Source organism: Adiantum capillus-veneris, chromosome 17, assembly GCF_014529385.1.
Source record: "Adiantum capillus-veneris isolate H3 chromosome 17, ASM1452938v2, whole genome shotgun sequence".
In the NCBI taxonomy this organism is placed as follows: domain Eukaryota; kingdom Viridiplantae; phylum Streptophyta; class Polypodiopsida; order Polypodiales; family Pteridaceae; genus Adiantum; species Adiantum capillus-veneris.
In genome coordinates, this window is record NC_140947.1 from 122338570 (window position 1) to 122365501 (window position 26932).

The 26932-nt window shown below is 41.4% G+C and overlaps 1 protein-coding gene across 2 annotated transcripts; it reads left to right on the forward strand.

Annotated features, from left to right (window-relative positions):
- The first annotated feature begins 15499 nt into the window (after positions 1 to 15499).
- Positions 15500 to 21771, forward strand: LOC147437999 (uncharacterized). Of its 2 annotated transcripts, XM_086487386.1 has the most exons (17): positions 15500 to 15602; positions 15671 to 15689; positions 16746 to 16860; positions 16960 to 16985; positions 17059 to 17092; positions 17255 to 17335; positions 17432 to 17530; positions 17606 to 17803; positions 17977 to 18081; positions 18341 to 18409; positions 18499 to 18565; positions 18665 to 18775; positions 18861 to 19785; positions 19865 to 20030; positions 20135 to 20299; positions 20378 to 20530; positions 21119 to 21771. In XM_086487386.1, the coding sequence occupies exons 1-17, from the start codon at positions 15500 to 15502 to the stop codon at positions 21350 to 21352; spliced, it is 2670 nt and encodes an 889-aa protein (XP_086343512.1). In that variant the 3' UTR covers positions 21353 to 21771. The 2 variants fall into 2 exon arrangements, with proteins under 2 accessions (XP_086343512.1, XP_086343511.1); XM_086487385.1 differs by lacking the exon at positions 15500 to 15602 and having other exon boundaries at positions 15657 to 15689; positions 16951 to 17092.
- The last annotated feature ends 5161 nt before the right edge of the window (positions 21772 to 26932 follow it).

Consider the following 26932-nt stretch of genomic DNA (forward strand, 5'->3'; position numbering starts at 1 on the left):
GGCGTATTTGGCTTGGAGATGCCTTTTGAAGCATGATAATATCCGCCTTTGAATGTCTTTTGGAAGGCCTTGAAAACTTTGGTTTATTTGCCTTGGAAAAGCTTTTGAAGCTTGGCAGGGTCTTTGCTATAGTTTGGTGGGAGCAAGCCCTTAAAGGGGTCTTCGGAGGTTCGAGGCAGCTGGCCGCTTAGTGGGAATGACACCTTGTAATGAGCTTGGGGCTTTGGGCCTTTTGGAGGTGCTCGGAGGCTTGAGGCCCTTGAGGCTCTTGGGGCAGCGGGCTGTGGGAATGCGCCCCTGTGAAGGGGGTAGGTTTATGAAGGGCTTGAAGCTCGAAGCTCGCCGTGGGAAGGGGGCCCCAATAGGGGTGGACCCGACACAAAGGTTAAATGGGGTTGAGCACTTGGGGGAAGTCCGTGGCCGGACGGCGGGAATCAGGTCGAACGGGCTCCACGCAGTCGGGCAGTCACCAGCGGGCCAAGTGTTGCCGGACAGAGCATTCGACGCCTTTTGGGCAGTCAGTCAATCGGGCAGGCCGGGCAAGGCACGGGCAATTCTGGGCAGCGGGCAGTGCATTCGGGCAAGCGCGGGCAGCCGAGAAGATTATCGGGCAGGCGCTGAAAGCTTCCACGCGTGAACTCTCTCCAGCGGATGCGCCCGGCTCAAAAAACGGTTTTGGAGTGGATTTTCAGATCCGCCCAGTCTCCCCGAAATAGCCAGTGGGTTTTGACCCCGAAACCACTCAAGCCAAGAATAGACAAGCCAATTTGAGCTAGCCACCAAGCCCACGGGCTCTCTTGTGGTATATCCTCCGAAAAGTAAGATCTTAAGCCGAGTCGACATGCCCTTTCCCACACAAACTCTCTCTCTCTCTCTCTCTCTCTCTCTCTCTCTCTCTCTCTCTCTCACACACACACACACACACACACACACACACACACACACCTATTTTTAGGCAATTTTGAGGATAACTTTAATGGAGTTCTCGGGCTCGGTTTGCAGAGCTTGAAAGCTCTATGCGAAGCTTGCAAGGAAGGCTTCAAGATGGGATGATTGAAGCTTGATAAGTGCAAGATTGGGAAGATTAATTGAAGGTGCAAAACAACTAGAAAATTGACACAAAATGACTAGAAATGCAATAAATTGGATGCTAATCTTCTCCCTGATCAAACCTATCTAGCCATGGAGGGTAGTGGCCTCTTGGGTGTGCCAAGGACATGCCCACACACAACTAGATTAAGGCCTAATTAGTGAGATGCAACTAGTCATGAATAATGTTAATGCTCGAGGAGTTCACTATGTGTAAAACTATCATATCACGTGCGTTCAAGACATGTTTGTAAAACCCCTTATCTGTGAATTTTGTTAGGACTATAATGTACCCTTTTCTTTTAAAATCTGTAAGTTTTTTTCAGATTTGAAAAAATAATACCCTTATGTATATATATTTCTGTAAGTTTTAAGAACTTTAAATACCCTTCTGTTGAACTCACGTGATAGGTTACATTTTTATTAGGTGATCTCCTCGGGTGTTAATGGGCCGTGATAATGAAATGCTAATCCATCTAATGGAGATGCTAATGATTAACACACACTAATGCATAATGAAAATCCTAACTAGCACACCATGGCTCTGATACCAAATGTTAGGATTTGGATCGTGCTAGCTATGGTGGATGAAAGAGAAACATGGTGCAAGTGTGTGAGTGTGTGTAAGCAAGCTTATCACTCAAGTGAATTAGGTTCCAAGATAGGATTAGCTTGGACTCATAAAATAAATCTTGAGTATTGACTTAGCTTAGCACAAGCTCACCATAGACAAGCATGTAGTGCAAAATGAGTTGTTGTTTATTGATTCAAGAAATGAACTTTAAGTAGCTCTATAGCCTTGCTTCACAGTATGTGGGATAAATCCACTCTCCTCTCCTTGATTCACACCTTAAGACAAAGCTCACACTTTACATGAAGCTTATAGGAAAATTAATGCTTTAAAGAGCATTGTAGGCCTTGATAAGATAGAGAATCGTAAAGAGACTGCTTTCAAGCGTCCCAGTGCTAGACGCTATTTTCCCATTTTCAAATGTAGATGAGGTTGATCATGTATTGAGCATAACTTTTATTCAATTTGCAAAAATGATTGATGAGCATTTTGGTTTGTTTGCCACTTTTCATGCAATCCTTTGTTATTTCTCACAACTAGATAGAGATGATGTAATTTTTTGTTTCTTAAAAAGCAATCACTTAAAAAGTGAATATTCTAAGAACGTTATTTTTTAATTTACAAGCATTCAAACCTTTCTCTTTGGTTGTCACATTTCTCTTTGCAAACACTGTAGTTTTTGTGTACAGTAAAATGGAGATTAGTCATGCCATTCCTCTTGCTATTGCAACCAATGGCTTGATATCTTCTCAAACAGTTGCAAGTGCATCAGCTAATGAAGAGGAGATATTGTCATCTCTTCCTATTTGTAATGTGTGTGCGGCAAAAAGAGAAGCTCAAAATGTCGAGAGGAATTCTAAAAAGAAGATTATCAAAACCCTGCTAGAGATCAAAGCCTCTTCCAATAGGATGGAGACAATGCAAACCAATGTCTCTGATGTGGTTAAAACTTTAAGCTCTGCATTGGAGATTGAAAGTGGGATACTTTGGAAATTGCGAGAAGAGACAAAAGCAACAAACTTGCAGAGATTAGAGAGTGAGGCATACTTGAGAGAGAAACTTTCTCAAGTTGAGGATTCTCAAAAGATGATATTGACATCTATTGAGAATATTCAAAAAAGAGGTTTCAAGGAGTCAACGTGAATCAAAGGACAAATTCAAAGCAATACTCTATGACACATCATGCCAAGATTGAGAAGTACTGTCAACAAGCTGGGTGCTTTGACTAAGGTTCAAGGTTCAAAACTTTCACATATCCGAGTTACCTCAAATAAATTAAGTGCTTTGGCTATATTAGTTCGACCAAAGCAACATCAAGTTTCTCAACGACCTAATCCTACTAATGGAAGAAATATGTAATGTTGTGTTGTATCTTCATCAAACTTTTTCTTTTTTGGACACTCCTAGTGTGTCAATTGTGTTCATTTTAGAGGTGATAATGTGATGTTCCAGTTTATATTGATTATTTATTATGCCTAAGAATGTCCTTTTACTCACTGATTCATTAATAATGTAGTCAAATCTAGATTAAAACTATAGAAAGTACCTTATATGATATCTATTTGGACCTGATTTCGTAGATGGTATCTGGACCATATATAATATCACCCGGTCATGCACGATGTAGCCGACTATGTGATGAATCATGAAAGGTGAGATGCCAAATAGCATGAGAGAGAACAAGGCATTCACTACAAAGTACTATTGAGACCTTATTGGAGTGGAATGAAAGACAGTGCTTGCATGATGTACATGAAGGAAACTCTGAAGCCATGGATGTTGGGACAACTGAGAACATAGCATTGCAATGTAATCAAGATACTGTAGAGCCTATTGCTATCCTTGAAGAGGAAAACTATTCTAAAGTAGCAAAGTGTTGTTTGTCCATCCGCTTTGAATACCCAACTTCTCTCCTTTTACATCACAAGTTTATGGCACCTGTTCAATCCGAAAAGTGTGTGTTGCAGAACTTAGGAAGCTTAGATTTTTTTCTTAAAATGATGAATACGAATGCCACAGTTGTTCCATAGATGGCCGTAAGCTTTGCAGTAAGTATACTGTGGACATTCATTGGAAACATGGTCTTTGGATTTACACTTTGAACGCTAGGTTTCCACTCTTCTTACTGATTGTCTGGTCTGGCTTATTTCAGCAATCTGACTGGCCATCTCATCAATCTTCCTAGACCAAGACCCCTTCTTAGTCTTGTCTTTGCTCCTCTCATCTGAGCTACTTTCAGAACTACTGGAGGTCTTACTGGAATCAGAGTTTTCAGTAGAAGTACTGCTATCACTGGACCTCCTTTTCTTATGACTTCTTTCCTTCTTAGCCTGTTGTTCCAGCTTCAGGGCTCGCTACACCAGATCATTAAATTTCTTAATTGGTGCAGGTACCTCCTGTTCCCTCAGCTTCTTACTACGAAAACCATTTAAAAACCATGCATGGAACCGTTTTTTTGATGGTGGTTCTTGTCGCTGCCTTGTCAGTTCCTTGATTTTCCCTACATAGCTTCCAACTGATAATTTCCTTTGCTTTATCTTATCTAGTTCACAGAGGATATCCTCATCTCCTCTGTTATCTGAATATTCCAGTCAGAAAGCTTTGAGTAGTTTGTTACATGATCTGAGTTGGCAAGCTGGGTAATGGTAGTACCATTTCTTGGCTGCCTCCTTCAATGTCTGAGGAAAGTATTCCCCCCAATCATCTTCATCAATGTTTTTCAACTCAGCATACTGTTCGAAGGCTTGGATATGAACATTTGGGTCATCTCTCTTCCCACCCTTGAATACTGAAAAAGAAATTTTCAATGAAGAGGTGTAATCATGTCGATCAGCATTGTTTCTGCCTCTTCTCATCGTAGGAACCTAACTCCTTTTTGAAGATTTCATGTAATGATCTGTATTTGCATCCCAATCAATTTCTTCTGTAGTCTCAGTTTCTGTCTCTTCCCTGGCTTTTTTGATGGAACTGTGACGACTACCTTTACTGCCTTTGGCTCCTTCATCCCCATGTGTGGTCCGAGAACTCATGGCCTTGCGTTCTTCCCTTTCAGTCCTCCTTCGTCTGGGCTTGACTGGAGTGCTGAGAGCCCTTAGCCTCATCAGCTTGACTATGCTCCTCCGAAGCCTCAGTCTCAGTCCTCGGTTCAGTCTTAAGATCAGAATCTCTTTCTGACTCCTCAAGAATAGGGTCAACGCGGTAGGATGGCTTTCGACCACGACTAGGTTTGGGTGCCATATCTTCAGCTGAAAATTCAAACTGGGAGAAGCGATTTGGTCAATGCGCAAATAGCTCTAGCCACCATTATCGCCAAAATGGAATTGGAGCTGATCTCTTCAGATAGCTGATTCCAGTGTTAGAATTTACAGCTACTGGAAGTCGTCAATTTAGTTAATGAAATTGAAATGGAGTATAGAAACTGAGCTGGAACAATTCTGAATTGAAATATTCTACTGGAATTAGGAACAGACTGAATGACTGAAAAAGTGTTTGAGATTCAGATTCAGAGTTTATAGATACAAGGTATTACAGATTGAAGATTGATGGACCACTGTATTAATGATTACAGAGTAGAGTTACAAGTGAAGAGACTAGAACCAAAAGACTAGAAGTAAGAATTCAAAGAGTGCAAACAGTGCCAAAGTACAATCAACCCGATTACAATGTAATGGGTCCTATTTATAGCTTCTTGAGGTTACTGTGGTAACCGCCATGGTAATTATTGGCTGGTCCGCTGTTCGGCTTCTTGGAGATGATTCCCACCTGTTGAGACTATCTCCTGTTGGAATTAGGGTTGCAGAGAAACACACACAGCTTGGAGAAGACGAAGGAAGCTCAAGGCACACAATAGAGAGTGTGTTACTTAGTGCGCAATGGAAAGATAGATAGCCCTAGAGTGATGGGCGTATATACAATGCACGGGGGAAAAAACCTCCTAAAGAGGGAAAAAATGCCCCGGCGGTCCTAGTGTGTTCACACACATCACTACCACATGTATATGGTAACAAATCCCCCCTGGAGTGATGCGGTGAACGAGAGCTGGCACATGAGTAAAGGGAAGTGCCATGCCCTGAGGACAGGATCAGTCCACAAAGGGGAGTAAGCCCAAAGCTTTGCGGAAAGCTTCAAGCTTCTCACGAGACAATGCCTTTGTGAAAAGATCTGCAAGGTTGTCCTGTGTTGGCACATAAGCCAAGCTGATCTCTCCTGCTGAGAGCCTCTCCCTGACATAGTGGTAATGCACCTCAATGTGCTTTGTGCGAGCATGAAAAACTGGGTTCCTCGCAACTGCCAATGCGCTCTGACTGTCAGTGTAGATAGTGTTGGCAGTGTCCTGTCCAACACCCAAGTCAGCCATAAGGCGTCTGAGCCATACACACTCAACCGTAGCTGTGAAGACTGCCCTGTACTCAGCCTCACAACTCGAAGTGGCCACAGTAGGTTGCTTCTTGCTCAACCATGATATACATGAACTGCCAAGCATGAAACAAAAACCACTTGTGGACACTCGCGTGTCAAAACAACCAGCCCAATCTGAGTCCGAAAAAGCATGTAAGTCTGGCGGCAATGATCCCCCTTGGGATAAAACAAGCCAAGATGTAAAGTGCCACTAAGGTAGCGGAAAATCCTCTTGACAGCCTGCCAATGCTTAGACCCTGGGCTATGCATAAATCTGCTGACCTGCGAGACTGCAAACTGAATATCTGGCCTCGTGTTGCATACATAAATGAGGCAGCCAACAGCAGTTTGGTAAAGAGTGACATCAGCAGGATCGCCAGCATCATGTAGACTCAACTTCAAACCTGTTTCCATGGGAGTGGCAATAGGTTTGCAATCCTCAAGTCCAAACTTACATAGCAATGTCTCTATGTAACTTTTCTGACACAAGGCAATACCACCATCACACTGCTTAAACTGTATACCCAAGTAATGATGCAACAGCCCCAAATCTTTCATCTTGAAAGTAGCATTCAAATCAGCCTTAAATTCAGCAATATGTCTCTCATTTGGTCCAGTGATCAGCAAATCATCAACATAAAGAACCACAATGAGAAATACATCATCCTCACGCTTTACATACAATGTGCTTTCTGTTGGACTGTTACGAAAGCCTCGTTTAACCAAATGAGTGTCAGCTTTCTCATACCAAGCACGAGGAGATTGCTTCAACCCATACAAAGCCTTCTTACATTTGCACACTTTGTCCTCTTGTCCTTTTATGACAAAACCGCGAGGCTGCGTTACATAAACTTCCTCAAATATGTCACCATTCAAGAAAGCAGTAACAATGTCTGATTGATGTACATCCCAACCAAAATGAGCTGCCAATGCACATAGAAAACGCACAGTAGTCATACGACAAGTGGGAGCAAAAGTCTCTTCATAATCTATGCCTTTTTGTTGTGCATAACCCTTTGCAACAAGTCGAGCCTTATGGCGATCGATCTCACCATCCGGCTTGCGTTTCAACTTGTAAACCCACTTCGTACCAATGGCCTTTTTGCCAGGAGGCAAATCACATAAAGTCCATGTGTCATTCTCTATAAGTGCATCATATTCTGATTTCATGGCAGCAATCCAATTTCTGAATTCTGTGCTTCATCAAAAGACAGAGGCTCCTCAACATCATGTAAACTAGACACAGCCAAAGCATAACAATCTGATGCATAAGATGCATGGCGAGAGCCTGAACGAGTACGACTAGATAAAGGTGCATCCAATTTACTGTCACGCAAAGTGTGCACCAGCCATTTTGGCATACCTCTAGCCTGCTCATTTTCAGCCCTTTCCTCATCAAGTACATCATGTACATCTGCATCAGTAATAGGCTGTTCTAAAACATTTTCAGAAACCCCCATAGGCTGTACATTTGCCTCATTGGAACTTACATTCGTATTTCCACCACTGAAAAGAGGCAACAAAGTGTCATAAATGTCCTGTGAGCTTACATTACTGTCTCTAGTACATGACAGCAAGGGCTGAACAGAATCTTCCACAAACACTACATCCCGTGAAACCAGAATACGTTTTGTTTGCGGATGATACAACCTGTAACCTTTGCTTTCAGCACTATAACCAACAAAAATACATTTGACAGCCTTATCATCCAATTTTCTGCGCTGCACTTGTGGCACCAAAGCATATGCCAAACAGCCAAAAACACGCATGTGCTCAATAGAAGGTTTTCTATCATGCCATGCTTCATATGGAGTAATAGACTGCAAAGCTTTCGTAGGACACCTGTTAAGTACATAAGTGGCACACATGATGGCCTCAAGCCAAAAAGAATGCGGCAAAGCTTGACTTTTGACCATACATCGTGCCATTTCCGTTAGTGACCTGTTTTTCCTCTCAGCAACACCATTTTGCTGAGGTGTATAAGGCACTGTACATTGGTGTTTTATCCCACGACTAGCCAGAAATGCATTAAATTCATGAGACATATACTCCCCCCCTCGATCGGAACGGAGGGTGCCCATAGTACATTTTGAGACATTTTCAGCCATAGCCAAAAATTGTTTGAAGCACATAAAAACTTCGGACTTCGCTTTAAGCGGAAATACCCATGCATGCCTGGAGTAATCATCAATGAAAGTCACGAAGTACAGGTAATTGCCCAAGGACGGAGTTTGCATGGGCCCACAAACATCACTATGCACAAGCTGCAACCTGCATGTGGCCCTAACTGAACCATCCTTTGGAAACTTAGAACGCTGCATTTTACCCAAAATACAGCCTTCACAAACATGTTTGACAGGTGCTTCAAGAGGCGGCAAAGAAGCAACCATATCAGATTTCTGCAAACGCAGCAAACTGGCAAAATTCAGATGACCAAAACGTGCATGCCAAAGTTTTGCATCTGAAATAGCCCTTGAATCTGCAACAGCATTTGCAAAATTTTGTCCACACTTGTCATACAAAGTGAGCTTATACAGCCCACGGCACAAAAGCCCAGATGCAACAATTTCATCACCAAAACTGAGATCATGAACTGTACATCTGTCATCCACAAATTTGACTACAAGTCCAAGTCTAGCAAGTGCGGATACAGACAAGAGATTCTTCTTGATCCCAGGTACATAAAGTGCATCAACAAGTGTGAAGGAACTGCCATTAGCAGCAGTGAGCACAATCTTTCCAACTCCCTGAACTGGATAAGAGGCGTTGTTGGCACAAGTGACTGAATTCCCATGAGGGACAGACTCGAGAGAGGTAAACAATTCACGATGTGAGGTAATGTGCTTTGTAGCACCACTGTCGAAATACCACACATGTGAATCTGCAGCAACTGACAAGCATGCATCATGGACAGCAGGATTGTAAGTGCACTCTGCGCTAAAAGCCCATTCTGCATCAACATCAGCATCACAGTCTCCTTTCACAGAAGACTCAACAATGGCTGCATTTGTAGTGGAACCAGCATTTGCAGTGGAACCACCCTCTTTCTTCTTAGCCTCTTTGGCCTTCAACTTAGGACACGACTTGATCAAGTGATCATTGGCTTTACAATAATGGCAACGCATCTTCTTTTTGCCCTTATCACCAGAATTGCCAGACGAAGTGCTGCCAGCAGAAGCATTAGGAACAGAATTTTTGCCACTCGCAGCAGAACCATAAGAAGTGGCTGCATTACTGTTACCACCCTTTCTTTGAGAAGCAATAAAAGCCTGTTCAACTGCACGCTGCCTAGTCCTGTTTTTTCTAGAAAGTGACTCTTGCAACAGCAATGTGCATAATGCATCAAACTTGACAACTTCAGGATTTCCTTGGGTCATCAGTCTCCAAGTACTAGCAAAAGTCTGGTAGGAATCTGGTAAGGCATCAAGAACAGTCTGCACAAGGGAACTGTCTGAAATGACTTCACCTGCAGAAATAAGTTGCTCATTGATATCCTTGACACTAGCAAGGAAAGTGTCCATATCATCTTCCTCATGCATAATCTTCGACTCTAGCTCTTTACGCAGCAAAGCAATTTTAGCCTCATTGCGGCTTGCATAAAGACCTGCTAGAATATCCCAAGCCTGTTTTGCAGATTTTGCTGAACGGATGTGAGGAACAATGGTGCGCTTCACAGACAACGCAATCAATGCATGAGCCTGCGCATCCTTAACATCCCAACGAGCTTGTTCTGCTGTAGGCAAAACAACTCTAACAGCTGCAATCCTTGCAGCAAGACCTGCAACATCCCTCAACATCGCCTACATCTTCAGAACCAGGACGTACATCAATGCCCTGCACAATGTTCCAGACACCTTTTGACACAAGAACATGTTGCATCATATAAGCCCACATAGGGTAGTTGTCCCCATCCAACCTGTCCTCAGCAGCAAACATCTTGAACACATCTGTGTTGTTGTTGTCAGCCATGGTAAATGCTGCACCTGATGTGAAAACTGCCCGAAAATAGGAGAAATGGAGCGGGAACAACTTGTGCTATATAGCACAAACCGTAGAAGACTATAAGGCACCTGTTATGCAGAAAACGGCACTGACAGAAAATCTGCACAAAATGACGAAATAGCCTGTGCAGTACTGCCCGTAGTGGAAACGGAGGCCGAAATGAGCCCAAATCAAAATTCTGAGCAGACCAAGCTCTTCGAGCTCCCCCAAAATATTTGTCGACCTGCGAACGCTCGCCAAAGCTCACTGAAATCGGAGAAAGTGAGCAGGCGTGTGCTGGAGCAGCTGGCGACTAAGCCCGGGAGGACGTGACCTGCTCTGATACCAATTGTTGGAATTAGGGTTGCAGAGAAACACACACAGCTTGGAGAAGACGAAGGAAGCTCAAGGCACACAATAGAGAGTGTGTTACTTAGTGCGCAATGGAAAGATAGATAGCCCTAGAGTGATGGGCGTATATACAATGCACGGGGGAAAAAACCTCCTAAAGAGGGAAAAAATGCCCCGGCGGTCCTAGTGTGTTCACACACATCACTACCACATGTATATGGTAACATCTCCGTCGTCTACAGTCCATGCAATTGAAACAACATCAATAATGATGTAGAGATGGATTAATTCTTATTCAAAATATTGTATACAAAGTGGTTGTATAAATGGTAGTGCACGTTTTTCTTCCTACACCTTTTCAGCTTAGATATAGATGTGATTCTATGTTAGGATTATGTGTATGTGGGCATTGATTCTCTGGAGGACTTTTGAGAATATGAAAATTGTTTTTTAGTGTCATAAAATCTAATATCTAACTAACCCAAATGATTTTATCATATTAAACTGATCATTTAATGTGGGAGAATAAACAATGAACAAGAGTTAGAATTTAGACATGTGTTATGGATCTATGTTGACACGGGGCCAAAGTCAATGGGTCCAAATGAGAGATGGTCTGTCACAGAGCAATGCTAGCTAATGGAGCTTGAAAGACCTTAGGGTTATCTTCATTAAAGACCTCCAAAGGTTAGTGTTAAAAGTCCTTAGACCTCAGACCTTAGGCAAGCTACGGCTGTGCTCGAGATCGGAATTCCCAAGCTTGAGGTGCTTGTCGTGCTTGCTGACTAAGGTACTTGAGGTGCTTAATGACTAAGGTGCTTCATGACTAGGCTTGAGGTGTTCCAAAAGTCAAACACATCCCTACACAAGGGTGGGCAAGTCCTACAAGTAGGGGTGTGAGAGAGAACACACGCACACTCACTCCATGCAAGCCAATAAAGAGGCAACAAGGACACATGTCAAGTTCCTCCCCATGTTGCTCTCATAAGGTACCTAAAGTCTATTGTTTGACCTCTAAAGGGGTCCAATGAGAATTTAGTTATTTAATTAATTGTTTAAAGAATTTTTCAAGCCCACTCTCTCAAAGGGAAAGGAGGACACTTGTCCAAATGCTACCATGGTTGCTCGATATGCACTATGCATGTGATTGGCTAGGATTGCAGGGGTCCAATCAAATGCAAGCATGAGCTACAAGGAGGGGTTGACTAAAGCAATTTGGGGGTGTCCTTGGGGGGCGTACTCTCTCTCACACACACTCGCATGCTCATTCTCACTTGGTGAAAGTGCAAGAACTCCATCTCCTTCTCCAAGCTTGTTGAGAAGTTGAGAGCCTACATCAACACTCTTGGCTATGGAATGCGGATCCAACCAAGAGCCATGCTTCAATGCTTAAGCTTGCCATATTCTCCATCTTCATTACTATGCTAAGCAAGAAGAGTGAAGTGAGGAACTATTTCTTTCTCATATGAGTGTTTCTTCTTCCTCTTCCATACCCTCATTCCTTGCTAGCTCTCTCCACCTTCGAAGGTGTTTGAGGTCTTGGTACTAAGGCCGAGGATAAGTTAATGGTTTCCATTAGCTAAATTATGGACATAATTGTGGTGCATGAAGGTCTCTATCTTCATTGTACCATCAAGGTCTCAAGGAACACAAAGCTTGTATTGTATCAAGTCTCTATTTATGGGAGAAGTTATAATACAAAAGGCTTTTGGAGGGGGGATCGGCTCCACATAAATCTGATCCTCAATTGTTGTCAAGTTCTCTAATTCTCAATTGTTGTCAATTGTTGTCAAGTTCTCTAATTCTCTCTCTTGTAAAACTATTGTTCATGCCAAGTTAATTAAGTATAATGGTTATGTTGCTACCGCAAATTAAGATCACCCTCTATGTTCTCAAAGTAGTCTTAAGATTGTGTGACTTTTTGGTGGGATTATGAATGGATGGAGTCAAAACTAAGCAACAAGTATTTTCATCATTGGGATGCATAGTGATTGGAACAATTTTTTGTAGGACTACGAATACACAAAGTTAATCTACTAAACAACACGTGTCATCTTTGTAATGTGCTCCTCATATCTCAATAAACATCTTTGTAATGTGCACCTCATATCTTGATAAACATCTTTGCTCCTTTGAATTCAATACTTGAGTCAAGAATATACAAATGTCAATTGAATGTACTTGACTTGCACTCATATAATGCATTGGCACATTTATGAAGTTTTTATCTTCTTAGAAGATGGATTAGTTCTTAGAGGTGTTCTCTTGGCATATCCCAAAATAATAATGTGTTATCATGGTTGTTAATTCTAAACCCCCTTATGTAACCTCTCATTGGACAGTGCTTTGAAAGTAGAATGCAAATGTATAATTTTTATCAAGTTTGAACTTTTATAAACACACATTAAAAAAGAGACCCTAACAACTCAAGGCCAGCAATGTGGTAGAGTGAAACTTTGTCAATTCAAATATAGAGAAGTTTATATTATACTAGACATATATAGTGGATAATGCACATTCCCATTTTATAATGTGGTAATTTTGCTTGAACTAAAACCCCTTCATGTGATCTATCCTCAGATAGTGCTTCAAAAGTAGAATGAAATCACAATATCTACCAAGATGGAACTTTTTTTAACATATAATTTTTTTAAAAACCCAATAGCACATGTTTGGCCTTGTGACATGGTAAAAGTCACCGTACATTGGTTGCATTGGTTCAAAGTTTTAAATTTAATTTTCAAATTACTAGGTTTAAACTCAGGGGCTTACCAAACTTTAAATGTGAGAACCAAGCATGCCTTGTGAAATATGTGATCGAAATAGAAGTTGCGAACTATGCAAACCTTTAGAATTGGAAGAAAGAACTAGAGGAAAAATTATACAACAAACCCAAATAGATCATTCCCTTTTGTAATTATTTTGTACATGTACATTTATTTGATTCAATTTGATTAATAAAGCTAAACAATTATTTCTTTCTTTAATTATGAAAGTTTTATAAATTTTCTTCAAGGGTAGTCCAGAACTTACCTAGCGATACACTCCCTCACTCTCTTTTTTTCTCTCTTGCCGTTGCGTCCCCCCTCCCCTCCCGGCCCACCACAAAAAAGGCGCCCCCTCCCCCCGTCGTCCTTACATCTCTCTAAGCATCTTTGCTCCTTTGCATGCAATATTTGAGTCATGACTACACATTTGTCGATTGAGTGTACTTTGCTTTGAGTTCATGTAATGTATTACTTTTTTTGTGTGCAAAACTCACAATTGTGAGTGGATAGTATTAAGAACATCAGAAATATACACCAACCTCGAGCTCAGACCGAGCCTTGAGGGTCAAAGGATTACAAGTTTTCTGCTCGATAGAGAAACCACAACTACTCCTAGGCTTTACTTATTACCAGATGTCATCATGACATGTATTGTTCTAGACCAGTCCTCTGAGGCTTGTTTGTCTCCGATCATGTGGATTATCACTCTGCTCTCTTTGCCATAGCTAGATCCCCCTCAAACACACGGTGGTTCCTTGCTTGCCAAATTTGGTGAAAGAAGTAGTACCTGATTATTTGAGTGCAGACAAGAAGAGCAGGACTTCCCAACCTGTGACTACCAAAGAACAGATCAGTCTTGAAGAACTTAATTTTCCATGTCCTTTGAATCCACTTGCATATTTTCCCAGCCATGCCACTGATTGCCTGGCATCCCGTGAAAAGGTGGGCTAGGTCTTCACTAGCTATTATGCACCCCGAGCAACGATTGGACCCGATTCCTCTTTCTTGTATCTTTACGCCTGTTGGCAGAGCACCGCACCCCACATCACTTTCCACAGAAATATCTTCATATACTGAGGCCACCTTGGCTTCCAGATGTTCTCCATGACTCCCCCACCCACCGTTTTTCCATCCAGTGCCTCTTCCATAATTTGTTGAGGGGGCTAGACCAATTAGCCTCATGCATTAATGCATGGTAAATGCCTTTAGAATGTGATTTCCAAAAGAGGTTGCTCCTGGGCCATCTCCAAGATCATGTAATGTATTACTACATTTCTTAAGTTTTTATCTTTTTACAAAGATGGATTACTACTTAAAAGTGTTCAGTTGGCAAGCTGAAAAGCTAGCTAGCAATGCACTCCCTCTCTACCTCTTTGTCTCTCTTACTCACTGTTGTTCCCGCTTACTCGCATATCTATGCTCGTCACCCCCACCGTCCGGATGATGAGTCACACACTCGTCTTGATAACCAACACTACCATTTCTATTGCAAGCTTTATGATTTTAATAGAGTTGTTGAGCAATTCTAGTGTGGTGCCTTTTTAAGTTAGTAACTTGTAGTAATAACCACCTGACCTCCTATAGTGTAATTGCTTTACAAGGTCTACCTAATGCACCTGCTATGTAATCTCTCTCTCTCTCTCTCTCACACACACACACACACACACACACACACACACACACACACGCACACGCACACGCACACACACACAATTTTCAAATTTGTGTTGAGCTTTAGCTCCATAATCCACAAAAGGTACACAAATGCTAAAAAGTTTTTTGCATTCTACACTATTGCTCCATAGCTCCAATCTTCGAGTTTGCAATCCCAAAGACCATCTTTGCCAACTGTCAGCTATCATCCCTTGAAGGCACCAATACGAAATGCGTGCATGAAGAGCAAGAGGAGAGAGGCACATGTTGTCTATGGAGCTCTTTGTAACAACAATGTGCAGCTCCTTATTCACTATGTTGGCACATGCCTATCGGTGCAGAAAGAGATACTTCATTTCTGGACCCACCACATCTTGGACGAGCCCCCTCCCCTTGGAAGAGGCAGTCTTCTGTGCACCCACTTGCGGAGGCAGGTGAAAAGAGCATCCACTTGCTGTTACGAGGCTCGTTTGAACCCACCCTTAGTTTAGCTGAATGGATGTACCTATAGCTTGAAGGCTGAAGCACTCTAGTTGAAGTGTGTTACCATGAGAATGGTAAAAATTCTGCTCTCTCTCTCTCTCTCTCTCTCTCACTCACAGAGTTTGATCTTTCTCTCTCTCCACAAAGTTTAATTTGTAAAGGCAAAAAGTTCGAGTCCGGTCTGAAGGACCAGATTTGAAAGCGAATGGTCCACCTTCCGGATTTAGCCCGCCTAGCGCCTGAACTTTTGAATTCAAAGCAAAGCTTTGACAGGGCGAGTAGGAGGAGCAGCCAGATAGACGCTAACAGTACGCAGCAGGAGGTGCGACACGCTTAAAATTGTAGCTCCGGCTATGGCGTTTTTCTCTTCCAGCAGGATACCGTTTGCGAAAGAGGTAAGAGTCTTTGCGCTAGCAGCATTGGCGAACGAACTCGATTCTGAAAGGCTTTTTGCAACGAAAGCATTTCCATAGAGCCTATTGTAGTGTACATGAAATTTCCAGGAGCTCTCCGCCGTTCCTTCATAAATAGCATTTTCCTGGCATTGCCGACTTCCATCGTGAAGAAATTAGGCTACTCACATATAGCCTGATGAATTGTTGCTAACTGCTTGATCATACTGCTAATAAGAACCTTGAATTCTTCTCTGAGATCTCTCTCATGCTATGGTAGAATGCATTTCTGAAACGGATTAGTAGCTGTTACTGTTTAATTGCCGTTCTTCTTGTTGTAGCCTACAATGTTGGTACAGAATAGACACTATTGAGCAATGGAGGCAGCGGAATAGGATTTTTTTTTAGAGAGAGAGAGAGAGAGAGAGAGAGAGAGAGAGAGAGAGAGAGAGAGAGAGAGAGAGAGAGAGAGAGAGAGAGAGAGAGAGAGAGAGAGAGAGAGAGAGAGAGAGAGAGAGAGAGAGAGCATCTATGTGCTGAGAGACTATGAGGTGCGTTCCTCATAATGCGATCCAATTTCTGATCAGACGTAGGCAACTGAAAAGAATTTATCTTTGATAAGATTTATAAAGTGGTGAAATTTTGCCAAAGTTACTGGAAGGAGAACACATCTCGTTTTTCAAAGGTCAGTGAGTGTCTTCACGCTGAGCATTGCTAAGGCTCGAGTTTCTGTAGCTCGCACAACAAAAGAGGCATTTTCCTTCAGGATTGAAACCTTATATAAAGCTTATGCTTATTTTTCCTTTCAATAACGCCATATCCAATAAATTTTCTGGATTATGTGTGGTATGTCAGATCTACACCTAATTCAAGAACATCATTTTAGTTGGCTGCAGGTATTAAGCCCTTTTTGTCACAGCTGTTATTTTCTCACGAGGTAGTGGTCTATTTAGGCTGTACCATGGACCATGCTGCACACAATGGCTCTTTCTTGTAAAGATACATACTCTTTTTTTATGGTAAATCTAATGGGAACTTTGGGCTATTGGCTTGAACCAGAGTGAAGAGAGCTTCGTTTCCATCTTACAAACAAAAAAGCCCTCTGATGCAAGTTGGAATACTGTCGATCGTTAGAATACCCTTATGCAAGTCATTCGATTGCCTTTTGAAAAAGGTGTGGCAACTTCTTTCAAACAGTGTCATGCTAGGAGACGTTAATTGTATGTTGGATGCTGATGTGTTGAACACTGTCATACTCGTTTAGAATTTGCAGGTGTGCAGCAATGATGGGACAATGTGGTCCTAGAATACTCAGTTTCAAGTCAATTTTCAGCTCACTGAGGTATTGGGATGATGCCTCAAGCATCCATAGGGATCGGCAAGCTGAGCTTCAGCTCGTCTGGGAGGTAAGAAACACTGTTGGTTCAGGACTGCTTCAAGAGATTAAATTAGTCAATATGTTCACAAGGGGGGCCTGCTTTGCAAATTATTGCTTTGTTTACGTTCATTAAATCTGCAGTTTACTGTCTGAACTAACAAACTGTGACTATGCCTCTCTTTTTGGCCAGGAGATTGGAGATGATAAGAGTAAGAGGCTCGAACAGCTTCAGCAATCAGTGTCGGTAGCTGTACACAACATTTATGAAAGGGTGATCAGAGAGCTTCATTTGTACTGCACAGCCTATGCGTTTAAAAATTGCACGCTGTTTAAGCAATTTATATGGTTTGCTCATGTTTACTGTCAGGCAATAGAAGAAAATATAAGGAGGAAAGCAGATTTGGAAGACATGGTGGCCAAAAGTGAGACTCAACTGAAAGAGCTGCTTGGACCCAGTGCTTTTGAGGTGTGTAAACTCAAAGTTTAAAGCTGAAAGGCACCTTGATTGAAGTGAACTAATCCAAATGTTACAATATGACAGGTAATAGCATCACAGCATTTGCCTCTACAGACCCGATTGAACATAAATACAACTCATCTGAAGGCCATGGAAAGCGTTGGCATTACCGAGTATGGCTGGATTGGAGGACTGCTTGTCTTAGTAAAGCTCCGTCACAGGATTGTAGCATTCAGAGAAATGTTAAAGCTTCCACCTTGTAAAAGTGCAGACCTTGATGAGGTAATTCACATATAACCATTTTTTTGGGGTCTGTTTTTTGATAAATCTACACAAACCAGCACATGTGAAAACGCATGTGCAACTAATATACACTGTAACCTTTACCTCTTATAATGTTATGGAACTTGTCTGTCTCACCATGTTTTTAACATCGGTATTGGGTTTTGGCACAGATGCTTGCTCGCACAACTGAAGACCTTTATAATTTATGTCCAAGTAAAATGACCTTGGTTCCAACAATCACATTGTCAAAAACTAGACAAAAGCCCATCTTTCAGGTTTGTGTTTGTATGTGTTCTCCTTTTCATGTATTCATATTTCAATCACCTGGTTGGGTTGAATACAGATATCTGATTTACATTATCATCGTACTTGAGTGTTTGCTGATATGGTTATTGCACTTAATGCTTCTCCATTAATGACATCTTTGCGTATTAAGTAGCAGTCAGTAGTATCATTGGAAAAGTAAGCTTTGCACACTAAATTGTTCTCCAATGGTGTACTACAAAAACCTTACTTGGATTCTTTTCTAAACAGAGGATGCATCATTTTTATCACACACTTTGTGCCATTGAGGATATGTGGGTGCACTCTTTAGTTACCAAGGTAAACACTTTAGCTCTTCTAAATGTCATTAATGTAAGCTCGGCACTTTAATGCTCTGAATTGGTAAACTAATGAAATATAGTAAGCAGGATGCACAGAAGATGCCTAACTTTCCTCAATTCTCTGAATCACCTCTTCGAAAATGTCTTGAAAAAGGTTGCTTCAATGCTTCTCTTGTTCTTTTTCTCTATGATGAACACTATGATAAGTTCTGAAGGTCTTGCCGTAAATCTAACATGTAAAGCATGCCTCCAGATAGTTCTTTGAGATGGAGCACTAAATCTTCAAGCTCAAAGATCAGATTGAAAGCCATGGAAAACGGGCATACGAAATTGAGTGATGAAGCCTCGGCTCTAGATCAACTCAGTAAGTGGCTTTTTCATTTTGTTGAATGTATTTTTAGTTGAGCTTCTGATCTTAATTTCCTACCTATGCTATTTACCTGCTACAGCTGATAAGATACTAAGAAAACTTGAAAAGATCAACAGGCAAACAAAATCAACGAGCCAGTCTGTGGGTGAGGTTTCCAGTCCTCTTTTGCCATGCTCAAGGGCAATGAATTCTCCATCTTCAAAACACACTGCAACACCTAAAGACCTAAGATGTAAATCGCTCTCATTGCCACTTTCGCCCAGTAATGTCTCAACAACACCAACTTCTATCATACCAGAATCAACAGTTTTCACACCCACACCTGGCTATTATAGTGAAGATCAATCAGAAAATCTTGATACTTGTTGGGCAGCCCAATATGCAAGCGACTTGCATGACCGCAGATTTAGAGAGCCAAATGTTGAGAACCAAAGCCTAGCAGCAAGTGTGAAACCAAACATGCTATCAAGTTTGTTTTCATCTATTGAGCTCCAGTGTCGAGAAGATGCTCAAGCAAGTGCTAAAACAAACAGGTTATTAGATCTGCTGTCAGCTGATAACAAACTTATCAGGGGTAAACAAGGCTTTCCCTGTCCTAGGTCACCAACAACTGCAGTCAATGGGAAAACTTTATCCCCAAGCTCAAAAGCCAATACACATCCACCTGCACAGATCCCGTCCGTTGCACCAATGTCTCCACCTCCACCTCCACCTCCACCTCCACCGCCACCACTACTGTTGCTGCCATCACGTACTCATCCTCCTCCTCCACCACCACCACCACCGCCACCATCCCATTCATCAAGAGGCAGAACATTTCAAACCAGTAAATCAAAAAAACTTAGGAAATCACCTACTATAAGCAGACTCTATCTTGAGATGAAGAGAAAGATGGAAGGAATGGCATCTAGTCAATCACCCTGCACAGATGTTGCTGTGCAGCGTCGAACAGGAAATGGTTCTCGCCAGAGCATGGCTGAAGCTCTAGCAGAGATTACCAGAAGGCAAGTTTTTGATTATTGGGTTGTGTTTCTTATTAAAACAATCAAGTCCTAATGATTTCTTTGTCAACCTGTCTTTCAGATCTGCTTACTTCAGAAAAATAGAAGATGATGTGCATAAGCATGCAAAATCCATACTTATAGTAAAATCCAAACTGGAGACATTTGAGGCCCTCAATATGCATGATTTACTGCAGTTCCATGGTGAGATAGAAGCTCACCTAGAGCAACTCACGGACGAATCTCAGGTGTTGAAACTATCCAAGAGTTTCCAATACTGTTTAAGACTTATTTTGATAATCCGGTAAGGATTGACACTCATGTCGAAAATATGGCATGTGCTTTTGTGCAGGTCTTGGCTCGTTTTGAAGGGTTTCCAATTAAAAAACTTGAAACTGTAAGAGCTGCAGCATCTCTACATCTCAAGTTGACCTCCTTGATTCAGCAGATTGACAAATGGTCTGTTGAGCCTCCCATGTCTGATCAGCTCGAGAAAGTCAACGCTTTCTTTGACAAAGTATGAAGATGTGCATTTCGTTGTACTCATTCTTGGGTATAAAATTCTTTGTTTACTGGAGAGTATTCTTGTTTCCAGGTGAAATCAGAAGTAGAAGCAATTGAAAGGACAAAAGATGAGGACTGTCAGCGCTTCAGCTGCCACAAGGTTCAATTCAGTTTCGAGACAATCATTTCTATCAAAGAGGCAATTGTTGGCATATGTTCTCAATGTTTAGCTTCAGCCCTGGCAGTAAGTAATACTTTCTCATATATGCAGAGTCAAGCTCTGAAATAGAATACATCGACTTAAAAACAGACTACTATGGTGTTATTAAAAAATGATGACCATCTTTCCTTTCAGAACTAAAAGCGTGTTAGATCCTACTGAAACTCTTGACAGGAAAAAGAAAAGTGATCAAATCACGAGGCCTGCCAAGAGATAAACTACGAGCAAGCTGCAAAGAGAATTTGCATCACTTATCAACTCAATGTCTATTCATGAAACTTCCAAACACAATGAATGTGCACCCGCTGAACATCCAAATGCATTGGGTGTTAGATCCACATTTTCTGTCTTTATGGACATAATAAATGTCCACTGGTGAAACCCACTATTTATTTGATTCATTTTTTACCAATCAATATATAATCATGTAGAAAGTAGACAAGTTTGATTAGAATTTGAGTTAAGCCAAAAAGGATAAGCAATGCTATGGCCTTTGCCCTTAGGGTGGACCCAAAACCTGAGTATCATCATTGTCCAATGATCAAATTTTCATGTCACTCATGTATACCACACAAATGGATTATGTGATATTTCCATTTTATTGATTTGCAGGAGAGCCAAAGGATCACATCAAATGTGAAGATGGGTGGGGGTGGGTACTCGTGCACCAAGGACATGAATAAGCTAAAGGGCACTTTCCAAATGCTGTACAAGGCGTTTCTGTTTGCATTCAGGGTTCATAATTTTGCAGGTGGGCTTGACGAAAGAGCTGAGCAGTTGTCTTCTCAGTTGGCTCTTGAAATGGAGGGTTATCCTTCCAGCTTCTGGTCAGAGCTTGCCAAGTAGTCCTCTAACAAAAATACATAGGAAAACCAATTGACCCACTTTATATAATAGAGGTTCCTTGATGAAGAATTAAAGATATCAAAGTTCATCAAGGCACCTTCGGGCGCAGGCCCGTGATACTTTCTTCCATTCTTTGCGAAAGCCTTAAAGAATGAATGATCAAGGCCAAGAAGGCAAATCTCATTGAGCTTGTCTGTTACCTGAAGGTATGCATCTGGTAAAGACCTTGAAGGAACAAGTGGAATCCTAGACCAATTTTGTAATTATCCCTTAGGTTATGACACCATTGCGACCGTTGAGGCAATTTTTGGCTAACATTTCTTGTAGATTTTAATGAAACCCCCTCCGACCACCTATTCACAATTATCATTGTAAAGGAATTGTGCCTACCATTTTGAAAAATGAAACACGAGAATCTATTCATATGCGCTTTCTCTCTCTCTCTCTCTCTCTCTCTCCCCCCCCCCCCCCCGGGGCAGTCCTTTTGCATGGCGACATTCTCTTTTTGCATGACAATCCTCTCTAAATGTGTCTCTTTGGGCGGCAGTCCACATGCCGGGCGGATGCAAAGTTAAGGCCTTTCTCATATGCAATCGCCTATGCTTTCATCTTGAATGCCTATGGCTTCGCAATACGTAGACGTGATGCAGGGAAGGAGTTTCTCTCTCTCTCTCTCTCTCTCTCTCTCTCTCTCTGTGTGTGTGTGTGTGTGCGCGCGCGAGTTGCTCCATAGCTATGGATCACGCATGAAGTGAATGACGACAGTGGATGAGCTTTTCTCTCTCTCTCTCTCTCTCTCTCTCTCTCTCTCTCTCTCTCTCTATGTGCGTGCGAATTGCTCGAAGCCATGGATCACGCATGAAGTGAATGGCGACAGTGGATGAGCTTCTCTCACTTGGGATAGTTTCCTACGACGTTAAAACGCTTCTTCTTCTTCTTCTCTCTCTATCTCTCTTTCAAAAAGCTACCCTCCAAATGCATGGAAGGTTCTTGGTCAAATCATCCTTACAAATCATCAGGTTTGTCCTTTTTAGTAAGAGAGGTCGTAGAGCTTATTAGGTTAATACTTGGCTCATCCAAAACATTTTAGTGCAATGTTTTGGGATTGTCTCTCAACAAACCCACTGGATACCTATGCGGTTTGCATGCTCCCCTTTATGGTGCAACCTAGGGTTAGAAAAATATATTTTCCTTAACCTAAGAAAATAAGTGCAAACTTGAAATGCTACCCATTCTCAGATCAGAATTTGAAGCTTTCGCCGGTATTTACACTAAAACTTGTAAAAATTTGTCTCGATCTTCAAGGCAAGCTCAAAATCTAACTGGGATGTTATGATTTTAGCCGGTTCAAATACAATGTACCCCAATTTTTTTCTAACCCTGGTGCAACCTCCACTCCTTCGAGCATAATGCCTCTTGATTGAGAAAATAGAAGGTTCCTTCACTACTTTTTTTAACCTTCAGCTCTCCATCTCTGGCCAATAAAGAAAGTAGCCTTCTTTGGACCTTGATAAAATTTCTAAAAAGGTCGAGTGATAGACCATCAGGTTGGGCCCATAAAATCAGTTTGTCCCAGTTGAAACCTATCCTCTTTTGTAAAGATGTTACAAACAATATAAATTAACTAGTTAACGCTTTTTACCAAAATGGCTTTGAAAGAGCAAAGCTATGGAGAATCATTAGAGAGTTACTTAGAGATTGCTCTCCTTCATCTTATTTTTGTAACCCCCAAATCATTTTGGATTTAATTCGAATTGGAGGGCACTAAGACCCCTATTCGGGTGTCTAATGCCCCCAATAATGGCATATCATATAGTCGTAGTGTGGGTGGTGGAGGGCCTCTCTTCCTCCATCTATATCTCTCACTCACATTTTCTTAGCTTATTTTTGTAACCCCCAAATCATTTTGGATTTAATTCGAATTGGAGGGCACTAGGACCCCTATTGGGGTGTCTAATCCCCCCAATAATGGCATATCATATTGTCCTAGTGTGGGTGGTGGAGGGCCTCTCTTCCTCCATCTATATCTCTCACTCACATTTTCTTAAGTCTAAGCCCCCAAAAAAGACTTATGCTAATAAAAGAATCTTTTTAAACTTGTAAGCCCTCATAGGAGAAGTGGGATATCTTTATTCCTACAAAATCCCCCACTCTCCCTCTATCTTATTGATGGGCCTACACACTCTCTCCACCCTTATATTACTAAATACCTTTTTTGGAGTAAATTCCATGTGGCTTCACCTGTCTTCCACCTTTAAACATTAACATTGTCATGTTTTTTTTTTTGGTGATGGTGGTAGGTAACAAAAGCTTTCTCCCTTTTATTGTATTGCTTGGAGTACTTGTTTCTCCTCTCCATATACTCATGTAACTGTTCAAGTGTCTTTGGCAATTAAGTAAAAAAGCATCTTGGAAAACTTGCAAGTTTTATTTCTAAAATATCTTGACAATTTTTAGTGAGGTGCTTCCTTTTTTAAGTGTTTAAATAGTAGTGAAGCTCAATTACCTTCTCTCTCTCTCTCTCTCTCTCTCTCTCCTTCCTTCCTGTGTGTGTGAGCTGCTAAATAACAATAGTGCAGGAGATGTACGTGGAGGAGATAGAGAAGGCGGGTTGGGTGGAGAGTCGACGAAGACCTTTAGCACAGAGCACGACACACATGAGAGCTTTGTAGGGTAGGGGGAGGGGAAAGGGAGGCGTCACGACTAAATGGCACACGATCTTTAATGAAGTCCCCGTCATGGGATCGACGGCGGACAATTAAACGAAGCAAAAATTTGGCAGCGACCCCCTCCCTCCCCCCCGATTCGAATTTAGAGGGGTACTGTGGCATCTCAATGCCCTGACCGGGCGCGCATGTACATTTCATAAAAAAGTGGGTGTGTTTACATTTACTGACGCTTGTTTGAGTTTACTCTCCGGATGTCCGAGTTTATAAAATTTGTTCGAGTTTACTTTTTCCCAAATCAGACGGCCCCAAGTGTCTCTGCTTTTGTGCCTGAACTTCTCCTCCATGGATCCCATCTGGAGGGTAATTTAAGACCGCGTGTTCTTTAGTCTCGAGGGAAGGAGGGGAATCTTATGAGGATTAATTTTTTAAAGGTGCATGAATTGCAATGTAAATCTTCACACCCGAGGGTGTAAAGCGAGTGGAAAACTATGGCAACAAAGCTCACACCCACTCAAATAGCTCTCCAGAAAACTCTACCTATCCGCAACACGTATACCTATGGATCTATATCACTTGTGAGTTGTAATTGGCTCACATGTATCTACAAATGGTATACATAATTGAGAAGCACTAAATCAAGTGTTGCAACCTCTCTAAAATCCCACACAATCTCAATGTGCACAAAACCGCATCTGGATGTGTTATCAATCCAAAAGCCACATCCCAAAACAACACTTGCATACACAAATGAAATGTAAAACATCTCTCAAACAACACTACAATGTGACATACATATCCAAAGATGCAAGCTACATAATACTCTACATTGTAGGATCAGTCCAATTGTCAAATAGTCTGACATATGTAGAAACTATTGAAGGTTGCTACAAAAAAAATTGGTGTTCAAAGTTCAAAATCATGATATTGCCAATGTGTCTAAAAAATTGATAAACCTTGCGGTAGACTCAAACGTGTGAGAGATTTGAATCCGAGTGTGAAAGATATGGCAAAATAGTGTTTTGTGGCCCAAAAGTGTAGAACAAATTAGTTGCTGTACCTACTATAATTTTGAATAGAATTAGAAATTAAACATTTTCATTGTGCTAGAACATGCCAAAATCCCAATCTAGACTCTTGGATCATATCCACCTTACTCCTATTGCTTGTGATATGTAAAAAATGGGGTTTTAGAGCCCAAAAATGACAAAATCGAGCTGCAAAAAACATTTTTTCATGTTTTTTCTTTGCTCTACGTGATGCAAGGTCAAGGTTTCTATCACCACTCCCCCTTTTTTGTGATACCAGTTGAAGAGTACACTAGCGTGGAAGCTGTGTGGTGGGGGTGCACATGCAATGAGTGTAGAGTGATAGGCTGTGTGTGGGTGGAGTACTCACTACTAATGAGTGAGCCCCCTTATTCTTTTATGTAGAAAGAATAAGGTCAGTGGTGGGCAGTGAAGTTGGTGGGCATCGGGGGGACCGGATGTCCAATCATGGGGCAAGGCACACGCCACCTTTACCCCAACACCATGTCCCCTCTTCAAGAGCGAGTTACTTTTGATTAGCTTAAAGCTGTTACCAACTAATGCTCTTAGTGGCAGAGAATGTGCCACTAAAAGATTGGGAGTTTAGCAAGATTATGCATAATCACCATACTTGGATAGGCAGTTTGTTGATAAAAACAACCAATGACAAAGTCTTCTATTTGATAGCCTCTTTAGGACAAAAGAATGGATCCTACCTAGAGTCCATGTTTGAGAAGAAAACTACAAGCCTGCTAAAAAGTAAGTGAAGAATACAATCATGACTATGATCACTATGTGGCAAGAGAGTCATAGAGGTCCATGTATCATGTCGACAAAGATGATTATAACATGCATTGCTGCATTTAAAAATGAGATTAGAGGGTCCTTTCATAGGTTTCTTGGAGGGTAAAGAAGGATTATTCTTGGACCTATAGTATACCCCAACAAAGAAAAAGTATGCGGTTGAATTCTTGAGTTATGTATCTGTTGACACAATTTATGGTCACTTTTGAATCTATACAATGTTTTTTGAGAAAAGTTTGGAGGAGTTTGGATCCATTACTTGATCTTCTCAAATTCTCTTAATCCAGTTCAAAAGATCTTGTGTGTGCTTTCCCTTACACACAAGGAATTTGGGCCACTTGGCTGGCACACTCATTATCTTTGGAGTTGACAATGTGAGGTTATTATATGATCAAGGATCCAACTCTTATTTGAGTAAGGGGGTTGTGTGTGGATTCCATCTTAGGTGATCAAAATAAATCATTGAGATTTTGAATTTTCAGTGGACCAGCAAGCAACTAGTTTGAAGGCCTAGATGGAGGACCGCCGGCTAGAAAAGCGAATGTTGTGAGCAATATGGAAGAGTCATACCAACTGCTTTTTAGAAATGGATCAAGAAATACATTGGATCTAGGGATCCATATGACCACTTAGCGAGCTTTAGGCAAGTGCTACGGGTTGAGAGAATATTTGACTTCCATACTTAGTTTGAAGGATTTGGAATGACCCTAGAAGGTAACACTTTGACTTGTTTTTAAGACATACCTCTTGGATCCATTACATATTTACCAACATTAGCTTAAAGAGTTTTTGTTGTATGCTAAAAAATGGGAATCAAGCATAATGCAGTAGCATAGATCTACAACTTTAAGCAAAAACAAGGAGAGTCTGTAAGAGACTGTGTTAGTATAATGAGGTAGTACATTGGCAAATGTTCCAAGGTTGAAAATTCCAATCCAGGACAGGATTGTCTCATTGTTCCTTGAAAATCTACTCAAATTCCATTTTGGAATAGTGATACTAGTATATCTTTTGGAGCGTATTGTAAGGCCATTTGGATAGCATGTTATATTCTTGTAACTAAATCACTATAATCCTCCATT